The sequence below is a fragment of the Rhinatrema bivittatum genome, chromosome 12 (assembly GCF_901001135.1).
Source record: "Rhinatrema bivittatum chromosome 12, aRhiBiv1.1, whole genome shotgun sequence".
Lineage (NCBI taxonomy): Eukaryota > Metazoa > Chordata > Amphibia > Gymnophiona > Rhinatrematidae > Rhinatrema > Rhinatrema bivittatum.
This window is the reverse complement of record NC_042626.1, coordinates 82,263,088-82,281,644: the sequence shown is the minus strand read 5'-3', so window position 1 is coordinate 82,281,644 and position 18,557 is coordinate 82,263,088. Positions and strand designations below refer to the sequence as shown.

The window sequence follows — 18,557 nt, the reverse complement described above, 5'->3', positions numbered from 1 at the left end:
GGCGTGGTGGGGGGCTAGAGGTCTTTGGAGGGGTGGGGGCTTATAGTGGGGGTGGGGGCTTATAGTGGTTTTTTGGATCATTGTTAATAGTTTAGGGCTCGGGTTGGAGTTATTATAAACCGCGGCCTTTTTAATAACCCAAATATAAAGTGTACTGTCATTTGTGAAAGGTTGGAGGGGGGTTTGGTTACCAAGATATGCGGTAAAAGTGTCTCCAATCTCTGTGTTACCCTCCTAATAACCAGAAACCCCCTCAGTGTAATCCCCATACCCCAGTGACCTCCTCACTGTAACTCTCTCTTAAACCAGACACCCTGTAACCCTCCCGTACACCAGACACCCTCTCAGTGTAACCCCCATATACCACAAAACCCTCTGTGTAACCCCCATATACCACAAACCCCTCAGTGTAACCCTCATGTACACCAAACACCCCCTCAGTGTAATCCCCATATCCCAGTGACGCCTCAGTGTATCCCTCCCATACAGCAGAGACCTCTCAGTGTAACAAACACTCAGTGTAACCCTCCAATATACCAGAGACCCCCTCAGTATAACCCCATCCCTCAGAAACCTTCAGTATAAGCCACCAGATCCCCCCCATATACTAGACACCCTTCAGTGTAACCCACCCATACAGCAGGCACTCCTCAGTGTAACCCCCATACACAAAAGACCACTCACTGTAACTCTCCTATAAACCAGAGACCACTCACTGTAACTCTCCCTGGTTTATGGAGGGTTACAGTTATCTGGTGTATGGAGAAGTTATACTGAGGGGGTCTCTGGTTTATGGGAGTTTCACTAAGGGGATCTCTGGTGTATGGAGGATACACTGAGGGGGTCTTTGGTATATGGGGGGATCTGGTGGATTACACTGAAGGTTTCTGAGGGATGGGGTTATACTGAGGGGGTCTCTGGTATATTGGAGGGTTACACTGAGTGTTTGTTACACTGAGAGGTCTCTGCTGTATGGGAGGGATACACTGAGGCGTCACTGGGATATGGGGATTACACTGGTGTATACCAGACCCTTCAGTATAACCCTCCCATACACCAGAGATCCTTCCATACAGCAGAGACACCCTCAGTGTAACCTGCCCATACAGCAGAGACACCTCAGTGTAACACTCCCATACACCAGCGACCCACTTGGTGTAACCCTCCCAGACACCAGAGGTCCCTCCATACACCAGAGACCCCCTCAGTATAAATCCCCATCCATCAGAAAGCTTCAGTGTAATCCACCAGATCCCCCCATATACCAAAGACCCCCTCAGTGTAACCTCCATACACCAGAGATCCCCTTAGTGAAACTCCCATAAACCAGAGACCCCCTCAGTATAACTTCTCCATACACCAGATAACTGTAACCCTCCATAAACCAAAGATCCCCTCAGTGTAACCCTCCTATTCACCAGAGACCCCTTCAGTGTAACCCCCATATACCAGAGACCCCCTCAGTGTAATCCGCCCATACAGCAGAGACCCCTTAGTATAACCCTCCTATTCACCAGAGACCCCCTCAGTGTAACCCCCATATACCAGAGACCCCTCAGTGTTACCCTCCCATACACCAGATACCCCCTCAGTGTAACCCTCCTATTCACCAGAGACCCCCTCAGTTTAACCCTCCCATATACCAGAGATACCTCAGTGTATCCCTCCCATACACCAGATACCCCCTCAGGGTAATCCGCCCATACAGCAGAGACCCCTCAGTATAACCCTCCTATTCACCAGAGACACCCTCAGTGTAACCCCCATATACCAGAGACCCCTCAGTGTTACCCTCCCATACACCAGATACCCCCTCAGTGTAACCCTCCTATTCACCAGAGACACCCTCAGTTTAACCCTCCCATATACCAGAGATCCCTCCATACACCACAGACACCCTCGGTGTAACCCTCCCATACGCCAGAGGTACCTCTATACACCAGAGACCCCCTCAGTGTAACCCACCAATACAGCAGATACCCCCTCAGTGTAACCCTTCTATTCATCAGAGACACCCTCAGTGTAGAGACCCCTCAGTGTAATCCTCCCATACACCAAACCCCCTCAGTGTAACCCCCTATATACCAGGGACCCCTTAATGGTATCCCTCCCAAACACCAGAGACCCCCTCAGTTTAACCCTCCCATACACCAGAGATCCTTCCATACACCAGAGACACCTTCAGTGTAACCCTCCCATACACCAGAGATCCTCTCAGTATAACCCTCCCATTCAGCAGATCCCTTCATGCACCAGAGACCCCTCAGTGTAACCCTCCCATACACCAGAGATCCTTCCATACACCAGAGACACCTTCAGTGTAACCCTCCCATACACCAGAGATCCTCTCAGTATAACCCTCCCATTCAGCAGATCCCTTCATGCACCAGAGACCCCTCAGTGTAACCCTCCCATACACCAGAGATCCTCTCAGTGTAACCCCCATATACCAGAGACAACCTCAGTGTAATCCTCCCATACACCAGAGAACCCCCTCAGTGTAACCCCCATATACCAGGGACCCCCTCAGTTTAACCCTCCCATACACCAAAGATCCCTTCATACACCAGAGACCCCTTCAGTGTAACCCTTACATACACCATAGATCCCCTCAGTATAACCCTCCCATACACCAGAGACATCTTCAGTGTAACCCTTACATACACCAATGATCCCTTCATACACCAGAGACACCCTCAGTGTAACCCTTACATACACCAATGATCCCCTCACTATAACCCTCCCATACACCAGAGACCCCCTCAGTGTAACCCTCCCATATACCAGAGACCCCCTCAGTTTAACATAAGAAATTGCCATGCTGGGTCAGACCAAGGGTCCATCAAGCCCAGCCTCCTGTTTCCAACAGAGGCCAAAACCAGGCCACAAGAACCTGGCAATTACCCTCACATACACCAGAGACCCCCTCAGTGTAACCCCCATATACCAGAGACCCCTTCAGTGTAACCCTCACATACAGTGTAACCCTCACATACACCAGGGATCCCCTCAGTGTAACCCTCCCATACAGCAGAGACCCCTCAGTGTAACCCCCTCCATCCTCCAGAGACCCCAGTGTTAGGCCCCCATACACCAGATTAACTCTGTGCTAACTTTACACTTCATAAACATGTTCTCAACCATCCCTGAGCACAGAATCTCTCTTTCACTCTCTTTGTCTCTGTCTTGGCCTTCAATGTGTCCTTAGGGTACAGCTGGCAGACATGCTATTTAATAAGTGAACAGGAGAGGATCACATTTCAGGAGTTATGAATATTCAGTGCTGCTTTGTGCACTTAAGAGAGGAGTGGCTAAAATTCAGGTTAACCTTGGGAGAGTCCAGCAGGAGCTGCACCTGCTGCTCTCACATCTGAGACCTGGCAGGATCCTCTTCTGTGGCTGCAGCAGGACCCCCAAGGAGCTATCAAGCTCTCAGTCAGTACCAGCTGTGGGCTAGTGAGGATCGCTTGTTCCCTGAGGCCTTACTGCTTTGCAGGTAGGTGTTCCTTTGCTGCTCGGGGGGGGGGGGGGAGGGGATCTGGGCTTACCCTGACGTTTCTTCTCAGGCACTTTCAGAAATGTTTATTTCATTCACGGAGAAAACAAATTCCATTTGTTATGACTTTTAAAAGGGCTTCAGCAGGAGTTCTCCAGCTTTTCTACCAGCCAGCGACACACATTACCGGGCCATGTAAAGTCTGACTAATGTACAAAGCATGTCCCTGTCAGCCAAAGGTTTCACCCCTTTCTTGACCCTACTCCTCCCTCAGTGCATGACACACACCCAGACTCAGGTCACAGGCCCTCTGGGAATCTCTCTAGGTGACAGAGCAGCGATTCCCTTACTCTTATGCAGGGCCATAACTCGAGATGGGCAAAAGGAGTGGAAAAACATCTGAAGTCCAAATGTGGGCTGGCAACAGCCAGGGAGAATGCTGTTCTCCCCTTACTATCCAGACTGGAGGATCAGTGGAAGGAGAGAGAGAGTAAGGACCAGAAGGGGCGGGAGATACAAATTCACTTGCTTGTCCCTGGGTACCAAAATGTCTCATTGGAGCTTTGTGCTTATCATTCCTTGGGAGATTATTCCCTCCTTGTTATTCCCCTAAAGTTTCCAAGGATTGGGAGGTTGGTGTCCCACTCCTGCACAATCCTGGGCTATTCCATGTGAAAAATCAACAAGCACTGCATATCCCTTGAGTAGTCGTAAGAGGTAAGTGACAGCTACATACCCATCGGGTTACAACAGGGTGAAAGGTTTGTGAACCCCCCCCCCCCCCCAAATCCAACAGGTGGTAGGTTCTGTGACCTGCCTGCCCTTCAAGTCGCCCACAGGTGAGGGGTTAGTGACACCTCTGGTACGCATCGTCTTCTCCCGCACAGAACTTCAATCTGGTTTAATAATATTTCAAATCTGAAAGCTGCCATTGTATAAGAGTCTTGATCAGTCCCTAGAAGATTAGAAATCTGCTTCACTCTCATCAAGTGACTTTTCAGAGCTGTTGTCAGTGTTTCTAACCAGTTTCTGTTCAGCTTTCACTTGCAGAGGATCCAGAACAGAAACAAGATCCATCCCCTCTGAGCTGTTTGACACAATGAGAGGTGTCACACTCACTCCACTAACTACATTCTCATATCCCACTATGCTCTCCCACTGCCTTCCCATCCCAGTGGCAGGAGCTGCCAGTATCAGTGTTTGCTTAGAACATGTAAGATGAGGGCAAAGAGCACATTTAGTTTCTGCACATTTCACTTTGTATGGATAGAGCCAATGAACTGACAGGATTCTCAAAACTTGTCACTCCCATAAAATGACCCTGTGATGTGATTAAAGTTACAATGTAGAAATGGGACCTTTGGGTTACCGACAATATTTACACAGTATAAAATGCCAGGCAGGATTGAATGTGGTTTGAGTGCGTGTGTGATGTGAGTGCATATGTATGATTTTGTCATGTGACTGTGGGTGTGCATGTGTGAGTACGTGTGAATGTGTGTAAGAACCGCACTGTAGGTAAGTGTCAATGTTTCCGTATACCAGTGGGGCCAAAGGTTTTTCATATCTGTAAGACTAGCCTCCTCTTCCCTTTTCCTTCCATCCCCTGTCATCTGCCCTCTCACCTCATCCACAACCCCTTCCCTCTCCCTCAGCCCTCCCCACTCCCTCTTTTTCTCTTCTCCAGAATGTCTTACCCTTCCCACTTACGCACTCATATCCTCTTCCCTTTTCCTTCCAGCCCCTGTCATCTGTCCTCACCTCATCCACAACCCCTTCCCTGTCCCTCAGCCCTCCTCCACTCCCTCTTTTTCTCCACAACTTCTTACCCTTCCCACTTACTCACTCATATCCTCTTCCCTTTTCCTTCCATCCCCTCATCTTCCCTTTCCTTCCCCTCTCACCTCATCCACAACCCCTTCCCTCTCCCTCAGCCCTCCTCCACTCCCTCTTTTTCTGCTCTCCACAACTTCGTACCCTTCCCACTTACGCACTCATATCCTCTTCCCTTTTCTGTCCATCCCCTCTCATCTTCCCTTTCCTTCCTCTCTCACATCATCCACAACCCCTTCCCTCTCCTGATGTTGTTGCACCAGCAGCGGCAGCAGCTCGGGTCCCTCATTCTTGTCGCAAGACGCTGGCCACTCGCCCGCCACCCCAGGGTCCCGTTAAGCGTGGCCCCACACACGCAGGAAGGCGCAGACAGGGAGATGGGAGGTCTCTGGGGGGTCTTTCTCTCTCGCGCGCGCTTCATCACCAGGCTCATTGCTGGCTCGCCCGACACTCAGATACTGCCGCCACTGCTCCTCCCCACCGCTTCGCTACGCGCATATTGTCCGCTTCAGCCCGGCTCCACATCACTTGGAGCCCGCAAAACGCCGCATCCACCGTAAAGAACGCCAACAGTTTGCAAGGCAGCCCTCACACAGCTCCATTTCCTCCCGGCGCCATGTTGCTGTACTTCACGCTCCGCTTTCCTTTCCGCGCATGCACGGCACGTCAGTCACAGCTCCCTTATAGGTATGATATGGATAGTCTCAAAAAGAATTAGAATTAGGGCAACCCTACAGTGAGGTTCCAATAATAAGAAAAGTAGTCCAAGTGCCTGTAACTAAAAACTCACCTGAGCTAAAAAATTCTAACTTATCCCTTTCAATTAAACAGCAGAATGAAAATACAAACAAAAAACAAACTTTGAAATGTTTGTATGTTAATACCAGAAGTCTAAGAAGTAAGATGGGAGAATTAGAATGTATAGCAGTGAATGATGACATAGACTTATTGGCAGCTCAGAGACATGGTGGAAGGAGGACATGGTGGAAGGAGGACAACCAATGGGACAGTGCTATAACGGGGTACAAATTATATTGCAATGACAGCCATCCCGGACATAAAGCGCCACACCACCTGGGAGGTGGTGTGGCGCTTTATGTCCGGGATGGCATAGAGTCCAACAGGATAAACATCCTGCATGAGACTAAATGCACAATCGAATCTTTATAGGTAGAAATCCCTTGTGTGTTGGGGAACACTATAGTGATAGTATACTACCGTCCACCTGGTCAAGATGGTGAGGCGGACAGTGAAATGTTAAGAGAAATTAGGGAAGCTTACCAAATTGGTAGTGCGGTAATAATGGGAGATTTCAATTACCCCACTATTGACTGGGTAAATGTATCATCGGTACATGCTAGAGATATAAAGTTCCTGGATGGAATAAATGACATTTTTATGGAGCAATTGGTTCAGGAACTGACAAGACAGGGAGCAATTTTAGATCTAATTCTCAGTGGAGCACAGGATTTGGTGAGAGAGGTAACTATGGTGGGGGCTGCTTGGCAATATTGATCATAATATGATCAAATTTGAATTAATGAGTGGAAGGGGGACAGTAAGCAAATCCACGGCTCTCGTGCTAAATTTTCAAAAGGGAAACTTTGATAAAATGAGAAAAATTGTTAGAAAAAAACTGAAAGGAGCAGCTACAAAGGTAAAACGTGTGCAAGAGGCGTGATCATTGTTAAAAAATACCATCCTAGAAGCACAGTCCAGATGTATTCCACACATTAAGAAAGGTGGAAAGAAGGGAAAACGATTACCAGCATGGTTAAAAGGGGAGGTGAAAGAAGCTATTTTAGCCAAAAGATCTTAAAAAATTGGAAGAAGGATCCAACAGAAGAAAATAGGATAATGCATAAGCGTTGGCAAGTTAAATGTAAGACATTGATAAGACAGGCTAAGAGAGAATTTGAAAAGAAGTTGGCCATAGAGGCAAAAACTCACAGTAAAATCTTTTTAAAATATATTCGAAGCAGAAAGCCTGTGAGGGAGTCAGCTGGACCGTTAGATGATCGAGGGGTTAAAGGGGCACTTAGAGAAGATAAGGCCATCGATTTCTTTGCTTTGGATGTTGGGGAGGTACCCGTACCGGAGAAGGTTTTCATAGGTAATGATTCAGATGGACTGAAACAAATCACGATGAACCTAGAAGATGTGGTAGGCCTGATTGACAAACTGAAGAGTAGTAAATCACCTGGACCGGATGGTATACACCCCAGAGTTCTGAAGGAACTAAAAAATGAAATTTCAGACCTATTAGTAAAAATTTGTAACCTATCATTAAAATCATCCATTGTACCGGAAGACTGGAGGATAGCTAATATAACTCTAATATTTAAAAAGGGCTCCAGGGGCGATCCGGGAAACTACAGACCGGTTAGCCTGACTTCAGTGCCAGGAAAAATAGTGGAAAGTGTTCTAAATATCAAAATCACAGAACATATAGAAAGACATGGTTTAATGGAACAAAGTCAGCAAGTCTTGCCTCACAAATCTGCTTCACTTTTTTGAAGGAGTTAATAAACGTGGATAAAGGTGAACCGGTAGATGTTGTGTACTTGGATTTTCAGAAGACGTTTGACAAAGTTCCTCATAAGAACATAAGAAATTGCCAGACCAAGCATCAAGCCCAGCATCCTGTTTCCAACAGAGGCCAAACCAGGCCACAAGAGCCTGGCAATTACCCAAACACTAAGAAGATCCCATGCTACTGATGCAATTAATAGCAGTGGCTATTCCCTAAGTAAACTTGATTAATAGCTGTTAATGGACTTCTCCAAGAACTTATCCAACCCCTTCTTGAACCCAGCTACATTAACTTCACTAACCACATCCTCTGGCAACAAATTCCAGAGCTTTATTGTGCGTTGCGTGAAAAAGAATTTTCTCTGATTAGTCTTAAATGTGCTACTTGCTAACTTCATGGAATGCCCCCTAGTCCTTCTATTATTCGAAAGTGTTAATAAACACATCACATCTACTCGTTCAAGATCTCTCATGATCTTAAAGACCTCTATCATATCCCCCCTCAGCCGTCTCTTCTCCAAGCTGAACAGCTCTAACTTCTTCAGCCTTTCCTCATAGGGGAGCTGTTCCATCCCCTTTATCATTTTGCTTGCCCTTCTCTGTACCTTCTCCATCGCAACTATATCTTTTTTGAGATGTGGTGACCAGAATTGTACACAGTATTCAAGGTGCGGTCTCACCATGGAGCAATATCGAGGCATTATGTCATTTTCTGTTTTATTAACCATTCCCTTCCTAATAATTCTTAACATTGTTTGCTTTTTTGACTGCTGCAGCACATTGAGCCAACGATTTTAAAGTATTATCCACTATGATGCCTCGATCTTTTTCCTGGGTGGTAGCTCCTAATATGGAACCTAACATCATGTAACTACAGCAAAGATTATTTTTCCCTATATGCAACACCTTGCACTTGTCCACATTAAATTTCATCTGCCATTTGGATGCCCAATCTTCCAGTCTTGCAAGGTCCTCTTGTAATGTATCACAGTCCACTTGTGATTTAACTACTCTGAATAATTTTGTATCATCTGCAAATTTGATAACCTCACTCGTTGTATTCCTTTCCAGATCATTTATATATATATTGAAAAGCACCGGTCCAAGTACAGATCCCTGAGGCACTCCACTGTTTACCCTTTTCCACTGAGAAAATTGACCATTTAATCCTACTCTCTGTTTCCTGTTTTTTAACCAGTTTGTAATCCTCCTATCCCATGACTTTTTTTTAGTTTTCGTAGAAACCTCTCATGAGGAACTTTGTTAAACGCCTTCTGAAAATCCAAATACACTACATTTACCAGTTCACCTTTATCCACATGTTTATTAATCCCTTCAAAAAAATGAAGCAGATTTGTTAGGCAAGACTTCCCTTGGGTAAATCCATGTTGACTGTGTCCCATTAAACCATGTCTTTCTATTTGCTCTACGATTTTGATCTTGAGAATAGTTTCCACTATTTTTCCTGGCACTGAAGTCAGGCTCACTGGTCTATAGTTACCTGGATCGCCCCTGGAGCCTTTTTTAAATATTGGGGTTACATTGGCCACCCTCCAGTCTTCAGGTACAATGGATGATTTTAATGATAGGTTTCAAATTTTAACTAATAGATCAGAAATTTCATTTTTGAGTTCCTTCAGAACCCTAGGATGCATACCATCCAGTCCAAGTGATTTGCTACTTTTTAGTTTGTCAATCTGGCCTACTACATCTTCCAGGTTCACAGTGATTTCGTTGAGTTCGTCTGACTCATCACCCCTGAAAACCATCTCTGGAACTGGTATCTCCCCAACATCCTCATTAGTAAACAAGCAAAGAATTAATTTAGTCTTTCTGCAATGGCCTTATCTTCCCTAAGATCCCTCGGTCATCTAATGGTCCAACCGACTCCCTCACAGGTTTCTTGCTTCGGATATATTTTAAAAAGTTTTTATTATGAGTTTTTGCCTCTATGAGAGGCTTCTAGGAAAAGTAAAAAGTCATGGGATAGGTGGCGATGTCCTTTTGTGGATTACAAACTGGTTAAAAGACAGGAAACAGAGGGTAGGATTAAATGGACAATTTTCTCAGTGGAAGGGAGTGGGCAGTGGCGTGCCTCAGGGATCTGTGTTGGGACCCATACTTTTTAATATATTTATAAATGATCTGGAAAGAAATACGACAAGTGAGGTAATCAAATCTGCAGATGATACAAAATTGTTCAGAGTAGTTAAATCACAAGCAGATTGTGATAAATTGCGGTGATACTGGAAAATTGGGCATCAAAATGGCAGATGAAATTTAATGTGGATAAGTGCAAGGTGATGCATATAGGGAAAAATAACCCATGCTCTAATTACACATTGTTAAGTTCCATATTAGGTGCTACAACCCAAGAAAGATCTAGGTGTCATAGTGGATAACACATTGAAATCATCGGTTCAGTGTGCTGCGGCAGTCAAAAAAGCAAACAGAATGTTGGGAATTATTAGGGAATGGTGAATAAAACGGAAAATGTCAGAATGCCTCTGTATCGCTCCATGGTAAGACTGCACCTTGAATACTGTGTACAATTCTGGTCACCGCATCTCAAAAAAGATATAATTGCGATGGAGAAGGTACAGAGAAGGGCGACCAAAATGATAAGGGGAATGAAACAGCTCCCCTATGAGGAAAGGTTAAAGAGGTTAGGACTTTTCAGCTTGGAGAAGAGACGGCTGAGGGGGGATATGATAGAGGTGTTTAAAATCATGAGAGGTCTAGAACAGGTAGGTGTGAATCGGTTATTTACTCTTTCAGATAATAGAAAGATTAGGGGGCACTCCATGAAGTTAGTATGTGGCACATTTAAAACTAATCGGAAAAAGTTCTTTTTCACTCAATGCACAATTAAACTCTGGAATTTGTTGCCAGAGGATGTGGTTAGTGCAGTTAGTATAGCTGTGTTTAAAAAAGGATTGGATAAGGTCTTGGAGGAGAAGTCCATTACCTGCTATTAATTAAGTTGACTTAGAAAATAGCCACTGCTATTAATAGCAACAGTAACATGGAATAGACTTAGTTTTTGGGTACTTATGGCCTGGATTGGCCACTGTTGGAAACAGGATGCTGGGCTTGATGGACCCTTGGTCTGACCCAGTATGGCATGTTCTTATGTTCTTAATGTATGATCTGTAGTGCTGGGTGAGACAAATTGTTCATTGAGCCCAGCATCCTGTCTCTGACAGCAGCCAATCCACAGAGCCGTCCTTAGAAGGGAAGGTGAATAGGAGAAACTGCCGTATACCATACATTGCCAAAAAAGTAGCCCCATCCCCAATACTATAATTTCCTGTCAGCTTGGGGTTAGAGTCATGCACATTGGCATTCAAGGCCCTGTGCCCTCCTAAGGTCGGCCCTGATAATTCAAGTCACAAGTGCCCAGCAGATTCCAAAGGGTAGATCCATTTTTTGTTGCTGATTCCTAGGGATAAGCATTGGCTTTCCCAAGTCCACTTGGTTAATTGTTTAAGGACCCTCCAAGAACTTGTCCAGACCTGTTTTAAATCCAGCTGGGCTTGTCACCTTGATCACATCCTTGGACAACCGATTCCACAGCTTTTGTGTTGAGTGAAAAGTACTTTCTATGATTTGTTCTGAATCTGCTACTTGTTAGTTTCATATTCCTACTACTCTTTGGAAGGGTAAATAAACATTCCCTACTTTACTTGTTCCACCCCATTCATGTTATAAACTTTTTTTCATTCCTCTGCTTAGTCGTCTCTTTTCCAAGCTGAAGAGCCCTAACCTGCGTAGCCTCTCATCACAGGAGAGATGCTCCATCCTCTGTCATTTTTGTCGCCTTCCTCTGCACCTTTTCTAGTTCCACTCTTGTCTTTTTTGAGATGCAGTGACCAGAACTGCACACAATACTCAAGGTGCGGTTGTGCCATGCCTCCATAAAGAGACAATATGATATTCTCTTTTATTCTTCATTCCTTTTTCAGATCATTCCTAATATTTTATTTTCCTTTTTGACTGCTCTTGTACAATGAACAGAGGATTACAATGTATCGTCCACAAGGACTCCAAGCTCCTTTTCCTGGGTAGTGATTCCCAATACAGAACCCAGCATCATGGACCTGTATTTGGGATTCTTTTTCCCTGTGGGCATTGCTTTGCATGTATCCATATGAAATTTCATCTGCCATTTAGAGGCAGTCTTCCAGTCTTGCAAAGTCCTTCTGCAGATCCCCACATCCTGCTCATGTTGTAATTACTTTGCAGATAATACAAAAATATTCAAATTTGATCACAACTCATTGCACCCTTTTCCAGATCGTTAATGAATAAGTTAAAGGACACTGGGCCCAGTACAGCTCCCTGAGGCATTCCACTCTACTTTTCTGTCTTTTAACCAGTTACTGATCCAAATAAGGCATCTCATTTACACTGGGTAATTGATTAGTAAGACCTAACCTCCCTTTGCTGAATCCATGCTGGGCATTCCCAGTAAGCCAGGTCTGTCTGTATGGCCAGTGAGTCTCTCCTTAATTATAGCTGCTATTGTTTTGCAAAGCATTACTGTATCAATGTCTCTATTATTTTACAGAAATAAAGGTTAATAAATAGAATAAAAAAATAATACAATACAATAATGCAATAATATCTGTATTCAAACATGTAATAATATGGTGAGAGCTTGTTCTTAGGACCAGTCCTTATACAATACAATATATATTACATGTTTGAATACAGATATTATTGCATTTACCAAGAAATATAAAGCAGTGATAAGGGGTGAGGGAGATTTGATGGCTAATCAGCAGGTGAGGCTGCATAATTTTATGGGTCATAATGTGATAAGAAACCCAGGTCTGTCCATTTTTTGTCAGTTCTGAAATGTCTGATCATTTTGACTTCAAAAGTCTTGTGTTCCTGGCTTGTTCTAGATTTTCCTTTGATTATCCTGATCCTACGTTCGCTGAAGCAATGTTCCCTTTATATGAATTGAGCACACTCTCTCTCTCTGTTACTGTCTGTCTTTCTCTATTGATGTCTCTGTCTTTCTTGGTCAGAGTGCACCCGTTTAGGGAGAGAGGACCTTTTTGATGCTGGTGTTCCTATATTTGCAGGACTGGCTCCACGCTCAGTTGCTCTATTCTTGGCCTCGCAGCATGGCAGATAGCAGCTATAGCTGGTGGAAACTCACCTTCCTGCGCAAGAAGAAGTCCAGCCCCAAGGTGCTGTATGAGATCCCTGCAGACTATTCCAGCAACGAGAAAGCACAGGAGGCGGTGCAGAGCCGGCAGGACGGCTCCACCGAGAGCGAATTCAATGCTCGCCTGGAGAAAATTGTGGACAAAAGCACTAAAGGCAAACACGTCAATGTGTCCAACTCAGGTCGCTTTAAGGAAAAGAAGAAAGTGCGAGCAACGCTGGCAGAAAACCCCAATCTCTACACAGCCAGCACAGCCTGTGGGGATGAGCAGTGAGTGGTACAAAGATGAACAAGCCAGAGATAGCAACCCCTGTCCCAGCAGAGTTGCCAGAGGAAGCAGCAAATGTCCCAGGGCAACCTACCACAAAACCTGCCAGCAACTCCCATCCCAGGAGAACTGTCAGGGAGACCTGCCATAGCTACTCACATCCCAGCTCTGGCAGGCAATGAAGTAACCTAGAATTGCTGTGATGAACCAAGAGCTAACTTTTGCTGATTGTAACCTAACAAGCAGTCAAAAATAAAAACTGTATATTTTTAGTGTTGAAAAAAATGAACTACCGGTATATTTAAATAAGAAATCAGGCATGTACCAGCAATCCCAAGGCCAATGTAAATATTTCTGTTATCCAGTAAGAATCAGCGTGCATGAGATACTGCAGGTTACAGCTACTCTCGCCCAGAGGTAGAAGGACCTTCTCCGTACTCTGACAAGAAAAGGCCCTCAGCCATGACCCTGGGGACAGGAAGAGGCCCAACAGTGAGGGACCTTGCAGTCTCTGGGACTTAGCCCCACTGCACTATAGCTGATGATGGACACACTTGGGGCCTGATATACTGAGACATGGAATGGAATTTAGCCCCCTACAGCAGGCCCTAGGGGAGCTATTGATTTTGGTGCAATATTTACCTGGGATAGCAGCCCCCTCCTGGTATGGCATACCAGGATTGGAGAGACATATGCTTAGTAAAGTTTCAAGATGTGTGGTGAAGAGCCACAAAAGGAAATCTGCTACTTATTCTGCAATCAAAAAAAGTTCTTTGTACTGAAGCAATTTTTTAAAATTTGTAAATTATCTTTATTAATAAACTGAAGTGAAAACTTGCTGTTTCAGTGGCATTGGGATAGCTGAGAGAGGGTGAGGAAGCCAGGGTCAGAAGAGGGAGACAATGGTGACAGTGGAACTGGCTGAGATTTCTCTGCATGAGGAAAGGGGCAACAGGGACGGTGATGGAGCCAACTGAGCTCTGTCTCCATGAGGAGAGGGTGACGGGGATGGTCAAGATCTCTCTGTATGAGGGGGTGACGGGTACAGTGATAGAGTCAGCTATCTCTCTGCTTGAGGAGGGGATGGTGATGGAGCTGGCTGAGAACTGTCTGTATGAGGAGGGGATGACAAGGATGATGCAGCCAGCTGAGATCTGTCTCCACAAGGAGAGGGCAATGGCAGTGAAGGCACTGGCCAAGTTCTTCCTGCTTGAGGAGGGGGGTGACGGGTGGTGATAGAGTTGGCTGAGATCTGTCTCCATGAGGAGGGAATGATGGGGATGGTGATAGAGCCAGCTGAGATCTCTCTGCATGAATGGGGGCCACGGGAATAGTGAAGGAGGTGGCTGAGATCTCTGCATGAGGACGGGTCAATTGGGATGGTGATAGGGGCCAGCTGCGATCTCTCTGCATGAGATGGGGCAATGGTGATTAAGCTGGCTGAGATCTGTCTCCATGAGGAGGGGACGACAGGGTTGGTGATAGAGCCAGCTGAGATCTCTATGCATATTGGGGGGGGGGGGGGGGGGGGGGGATAGTGAAAGCACTGGCCAAGTTCTACCTGCTTCAGGAAGGGGCAACAGCAATGGTAATACTGAGATCTCTCTCCAAGAGAAGGGGGTGATGGTAATGGAACTGGCTAAGGTCTGTCTCCATGAGGAGGGGGCCACAAGGATGGTGATAAGTCAGCTGAGATCTATATGCATAGGGGGAGGGGGGGGGAATACTGGAGATGGTGATGGAGCTAGATGTGTTCTATCCAAAAGGAGAGAGAGATGGTGAAGACTATATGTTCTTTGGCAGTAAGGCCATAGCAGTGCAGGATTGATGGGTGCTGTTAACCTGTGCTTTTCACCCATCTTGCTTTCTGTGCTCTGGACATAGTGTGAAAGAACCATTTTATTCTCACTTTTTCCCTTGCAGCGAGAGGGGGAGAGGTGACATCTAACATAGGTGCCAAAAGCTTGGTTCTGCAACATTTCCAAGTAGTTGCTGAGCCCATGGCTCCTACAGCGCATGGTGTGGCACCACCAGCACAGGTGCACACGGAAGTGGTAAAGATTTTATTCGTCAGGGAGTGGCCAGGACAACAGAGAAAAGCAAGCAAAGCTGTGACCTTGAGTGGAAGAAAGAGCACTGCTGGAGTACAAAAATAACAAAGATCTCCACCCTTGGAATTAAATAATCAAAACAAACACAGAAACCGGGATTGACTAAGGTACGAAGAACAAGAGAAATGCAGTCAAAAACTGCGAGGCCCATCGGATCTCCAATTTCCCCTCTAATCTGTGCTTAGCGTAAGCTTTTTTGAATTCTCTCACCACCTCCCCTGTATTCGGAAGAAATATTTCCTGGTGTTGCTACTAAGTCTGAGCCCTTGGCGCATCAGACTGTGACCTCTTGTTCTAGAATTTTCTATCCATTAAAAAAAAAAAAAAAAAAGCCTCTTGTGCGTTATCCCTCATTTTAGTAGTGCTGACAGCTATGCAGCACCGTTTTCAGACTTCTCCTGGCACCCAAGTAGTGCTCTGGGTCTGAGCACCCTGCAGTCTCACACTCTTGGCAGCCTCTGAATTAACAAGGACCAGAGTTACAGGAGCGGGGCCCTTGCTTTCCCTACTCAGTTCTGCCCAGTCCCTCCTGCCACAGCCGGGCTCTGCTGTCAGCTGCATTATGCAGATGTTTGTTCAGGGTGTGTAGGATGCTGACTCACTCCTTCAGCATCGCTCCTAAGGATCTGAAATCATTCTTTCTCCCCTGCATTCTCGCTGCTGTGCCAAGGGCAACGCCCTCACCATAGCTTTACCTTTTGTCTCTGTCGCTACAGGTTCTTGTCTCTTGCACAGCACCAGACGCTCGAAAACGTTTGATTTAAAACACATCTATGCAAATGCATGAAAATGTTGCAGAAGCTCAAGGTTCAGAGCAGGCCCAGATCCTCACCATCTGTCTGTTAGATGCAGCATCACCAAGGCACAGGTGCTGTGACTGCCGGGAGGCCGAGACACTGGTCCCTAGCTCCGACAGGGAGCCTCCTCCCTAGCTCAGGTTGTAAAACCCTGGGCATAGCCCCCGCAGTGGTTCACAAGCACAGGCGTTCAATACTCGATCAGTCAAAAGGGACACAAAACCTGCAAGGAGAGGTCAAAAGCTATCAAACCACAGTTTCACTGGGACAAGTCCCAACATAACTCCGAGTCAACACAGCTGTGAATAGAAACAGCAGCTCAGACCGGCACAGAAGCTGAAAGCCTGATTTCCCCCCCCGATCTCCCGGGAAACGCGGCCCCAGGCCGCCCCGGCAAACGCAGCCTGCCAGCGGGGCTCCCCCTGCAGAAGAATTCAGTAATTTGATTATGTAATTATTTACAGTTATTTATTTGCTGCCCAATTGGCAATTACCGGAACTTCTGTTCTGGACGGATCACACAATAACAAATTAAACAAACATGTCTAACACACATAATACTCTTTAAAATTTGAAAACAATAAAAGCTTCTTGAAAAAATACTTTACCTGCTTTTGAAAAATGTGGAGAACCTCCACCCGAAGGCTATTCACAACAGCAGGCCAACCCTTGAAAAGGCCAGAGTTGCAGCTGACAATTGTTCCTTTTTTTTTTTTTTTTTATAACATTTTTATTAATTTTTGCTCCACATACAGCATGATACCTAACACTGGAGTGAAAATTGCAGCTATCAAAACAAACATATAACAGAAGTGTATATAAATACAGAAAAAGAACCTGGAGTAATAATAATGAAACAGTTGAGAAAATGATCAAATAAACAATCTGTTCCCGCGCCCCTCTTCCCCCCAACCTACCCTCCCCCCTCCTACTGACCATACCGCAGTCTAAGCACAATAAAGGTTGGTAAGTAGATATAGAAGTAACATCAATAACAATATCCTTACAATACTGATGTTGCTGTGGCACTAGGGCATATGCTAGAAGACAAATTTCAATGATCTAACAAACAATGTACAATAAACAATGAATAATAAACAATAAGCAAGAAACAGGCTGCACTTGGCAGGGAAATCGAAACCAATCATATAGATATCGCCAAACACCTGGCATGCTGATAACGTCAGGAAACATCTATTGATGACAGAAGAGGAACCCCTACGCCATTGGATCGATATTCATGCTTCTAGCGCGAGAGTTCAGAGTGAGTAGATATGGGTTCCATACAGCCAGGAACTCTGAATACTTCTTCACTGATGAGTTTTTTGCCGACAAGTGTTCGTACACCACCAATTTATGTAACTGCAATCTCCATTGTAATAACGTTGGTGGGTCTTTGCTCAGCCATTACGTCAAAACACTGTGGATCCATAAAATCAAGAGGCCGTCAATAAAGAGTGGGTGGCTCGCCAGAATGACGGCTACTGCCTGGAGATAATACCCTTATTCAATAAACATACACATGGTTACTGTGACTCCAACATCGCTCTAAGCTACAACAGCAAGAGGAAATGTGGAAAAAAGGATTCGCACTCACAAAGTGGGGAGGAGCTGGCTTGTTACGGCGGTTACTACCCCAAACCAAATAAGCCTGATACTTCACTTTCAACCCATATCCAGCATAGCTCTCTGCTTCAACGGCAGGGGAGAAGAAAAACTGATACTTCACGCATATCCAGCATAGCTCTCTGCTTCAACGGCAGGGGAGAAGAAAAACTGATATTTCACGCATATCCAGCATAGCTCTCTGCTTCAACGGCAGGGGAGAAGAAAAACTGATACTTCACGCATATCCAGCATAGCTCCCTGCTTCAACGGCAGGGGAGAAGAAAAACTGATACTTCACGCATATCCAGCATAGCTCTCTGCTTCAACGGCAGGGGAGAAGAAAAACAACCAATAAGGGCTGAATAACATAGTCTGGGTAAAACAAATAAGCATGGGTGTAGCTTGCTTATTGCGGTGGTTACTTCCCCTACTACCCCTAACTAATCAAGCTTGATATTTCACTTGGATGCAGCTCCATCACTGCTCCACCCCCACCTTAATGGTGGGGGTGGAAGAGAAATAGAACCAAAGAGCTAAGAGAAACAGATAAGTATGAGAAAAAATGTGTGAAGCTTGCTGGGCAGACTGGATGGGCCGTTTGGTCTTCTTCTGCCGTCATTTCTATGTTTCTATGTTTCTAATATCGTTTTCTTGGCAAGTAATAAAGCCTTGTTGAGAAAACAAGTCTGCTCATATTTGCTGACCCATGAAATCGTGTCCTTAACCTGGTGTA

General features: G+C 45.4%; 1 protein-coding gene across 2 annotated transcripts in view; it reads left to right on the top strand.

Annotated features, from left to right (window-relative positions):
• PRR15L (proline rich 15 like) overlaps positions 1–14,145 on the top strand; it is a 96,159-nt gene extending 82,014 nt beyond the window's left edge. The window contains exons 1-2 of one of the 2 annotated variants that reach the window (XM_029574203.1): positions 2,096–3,496; positions 12,955–14,145. In XM_029574203.1, coding sequence (XP_029430063.1) covers positions 12,997–13,314 — 318 coding nt within the window. In that variant the 5' untranslated portion in view covers positions 2,096–3,496; positions 12,955–12,996 and the 3' untranslated portion in view covers positions 13,315–14,145. Of the gene's footprint in view, positions 1–2,095; positions 3,497–12,954 lie in introns of those variants that run through there. The other variant, XM_029574204.1, reaches the window with a different exon arrangement.
• The last annotated feature ends 4,412 nt before the right edge of the window (positions 14,146–18,557 follow it).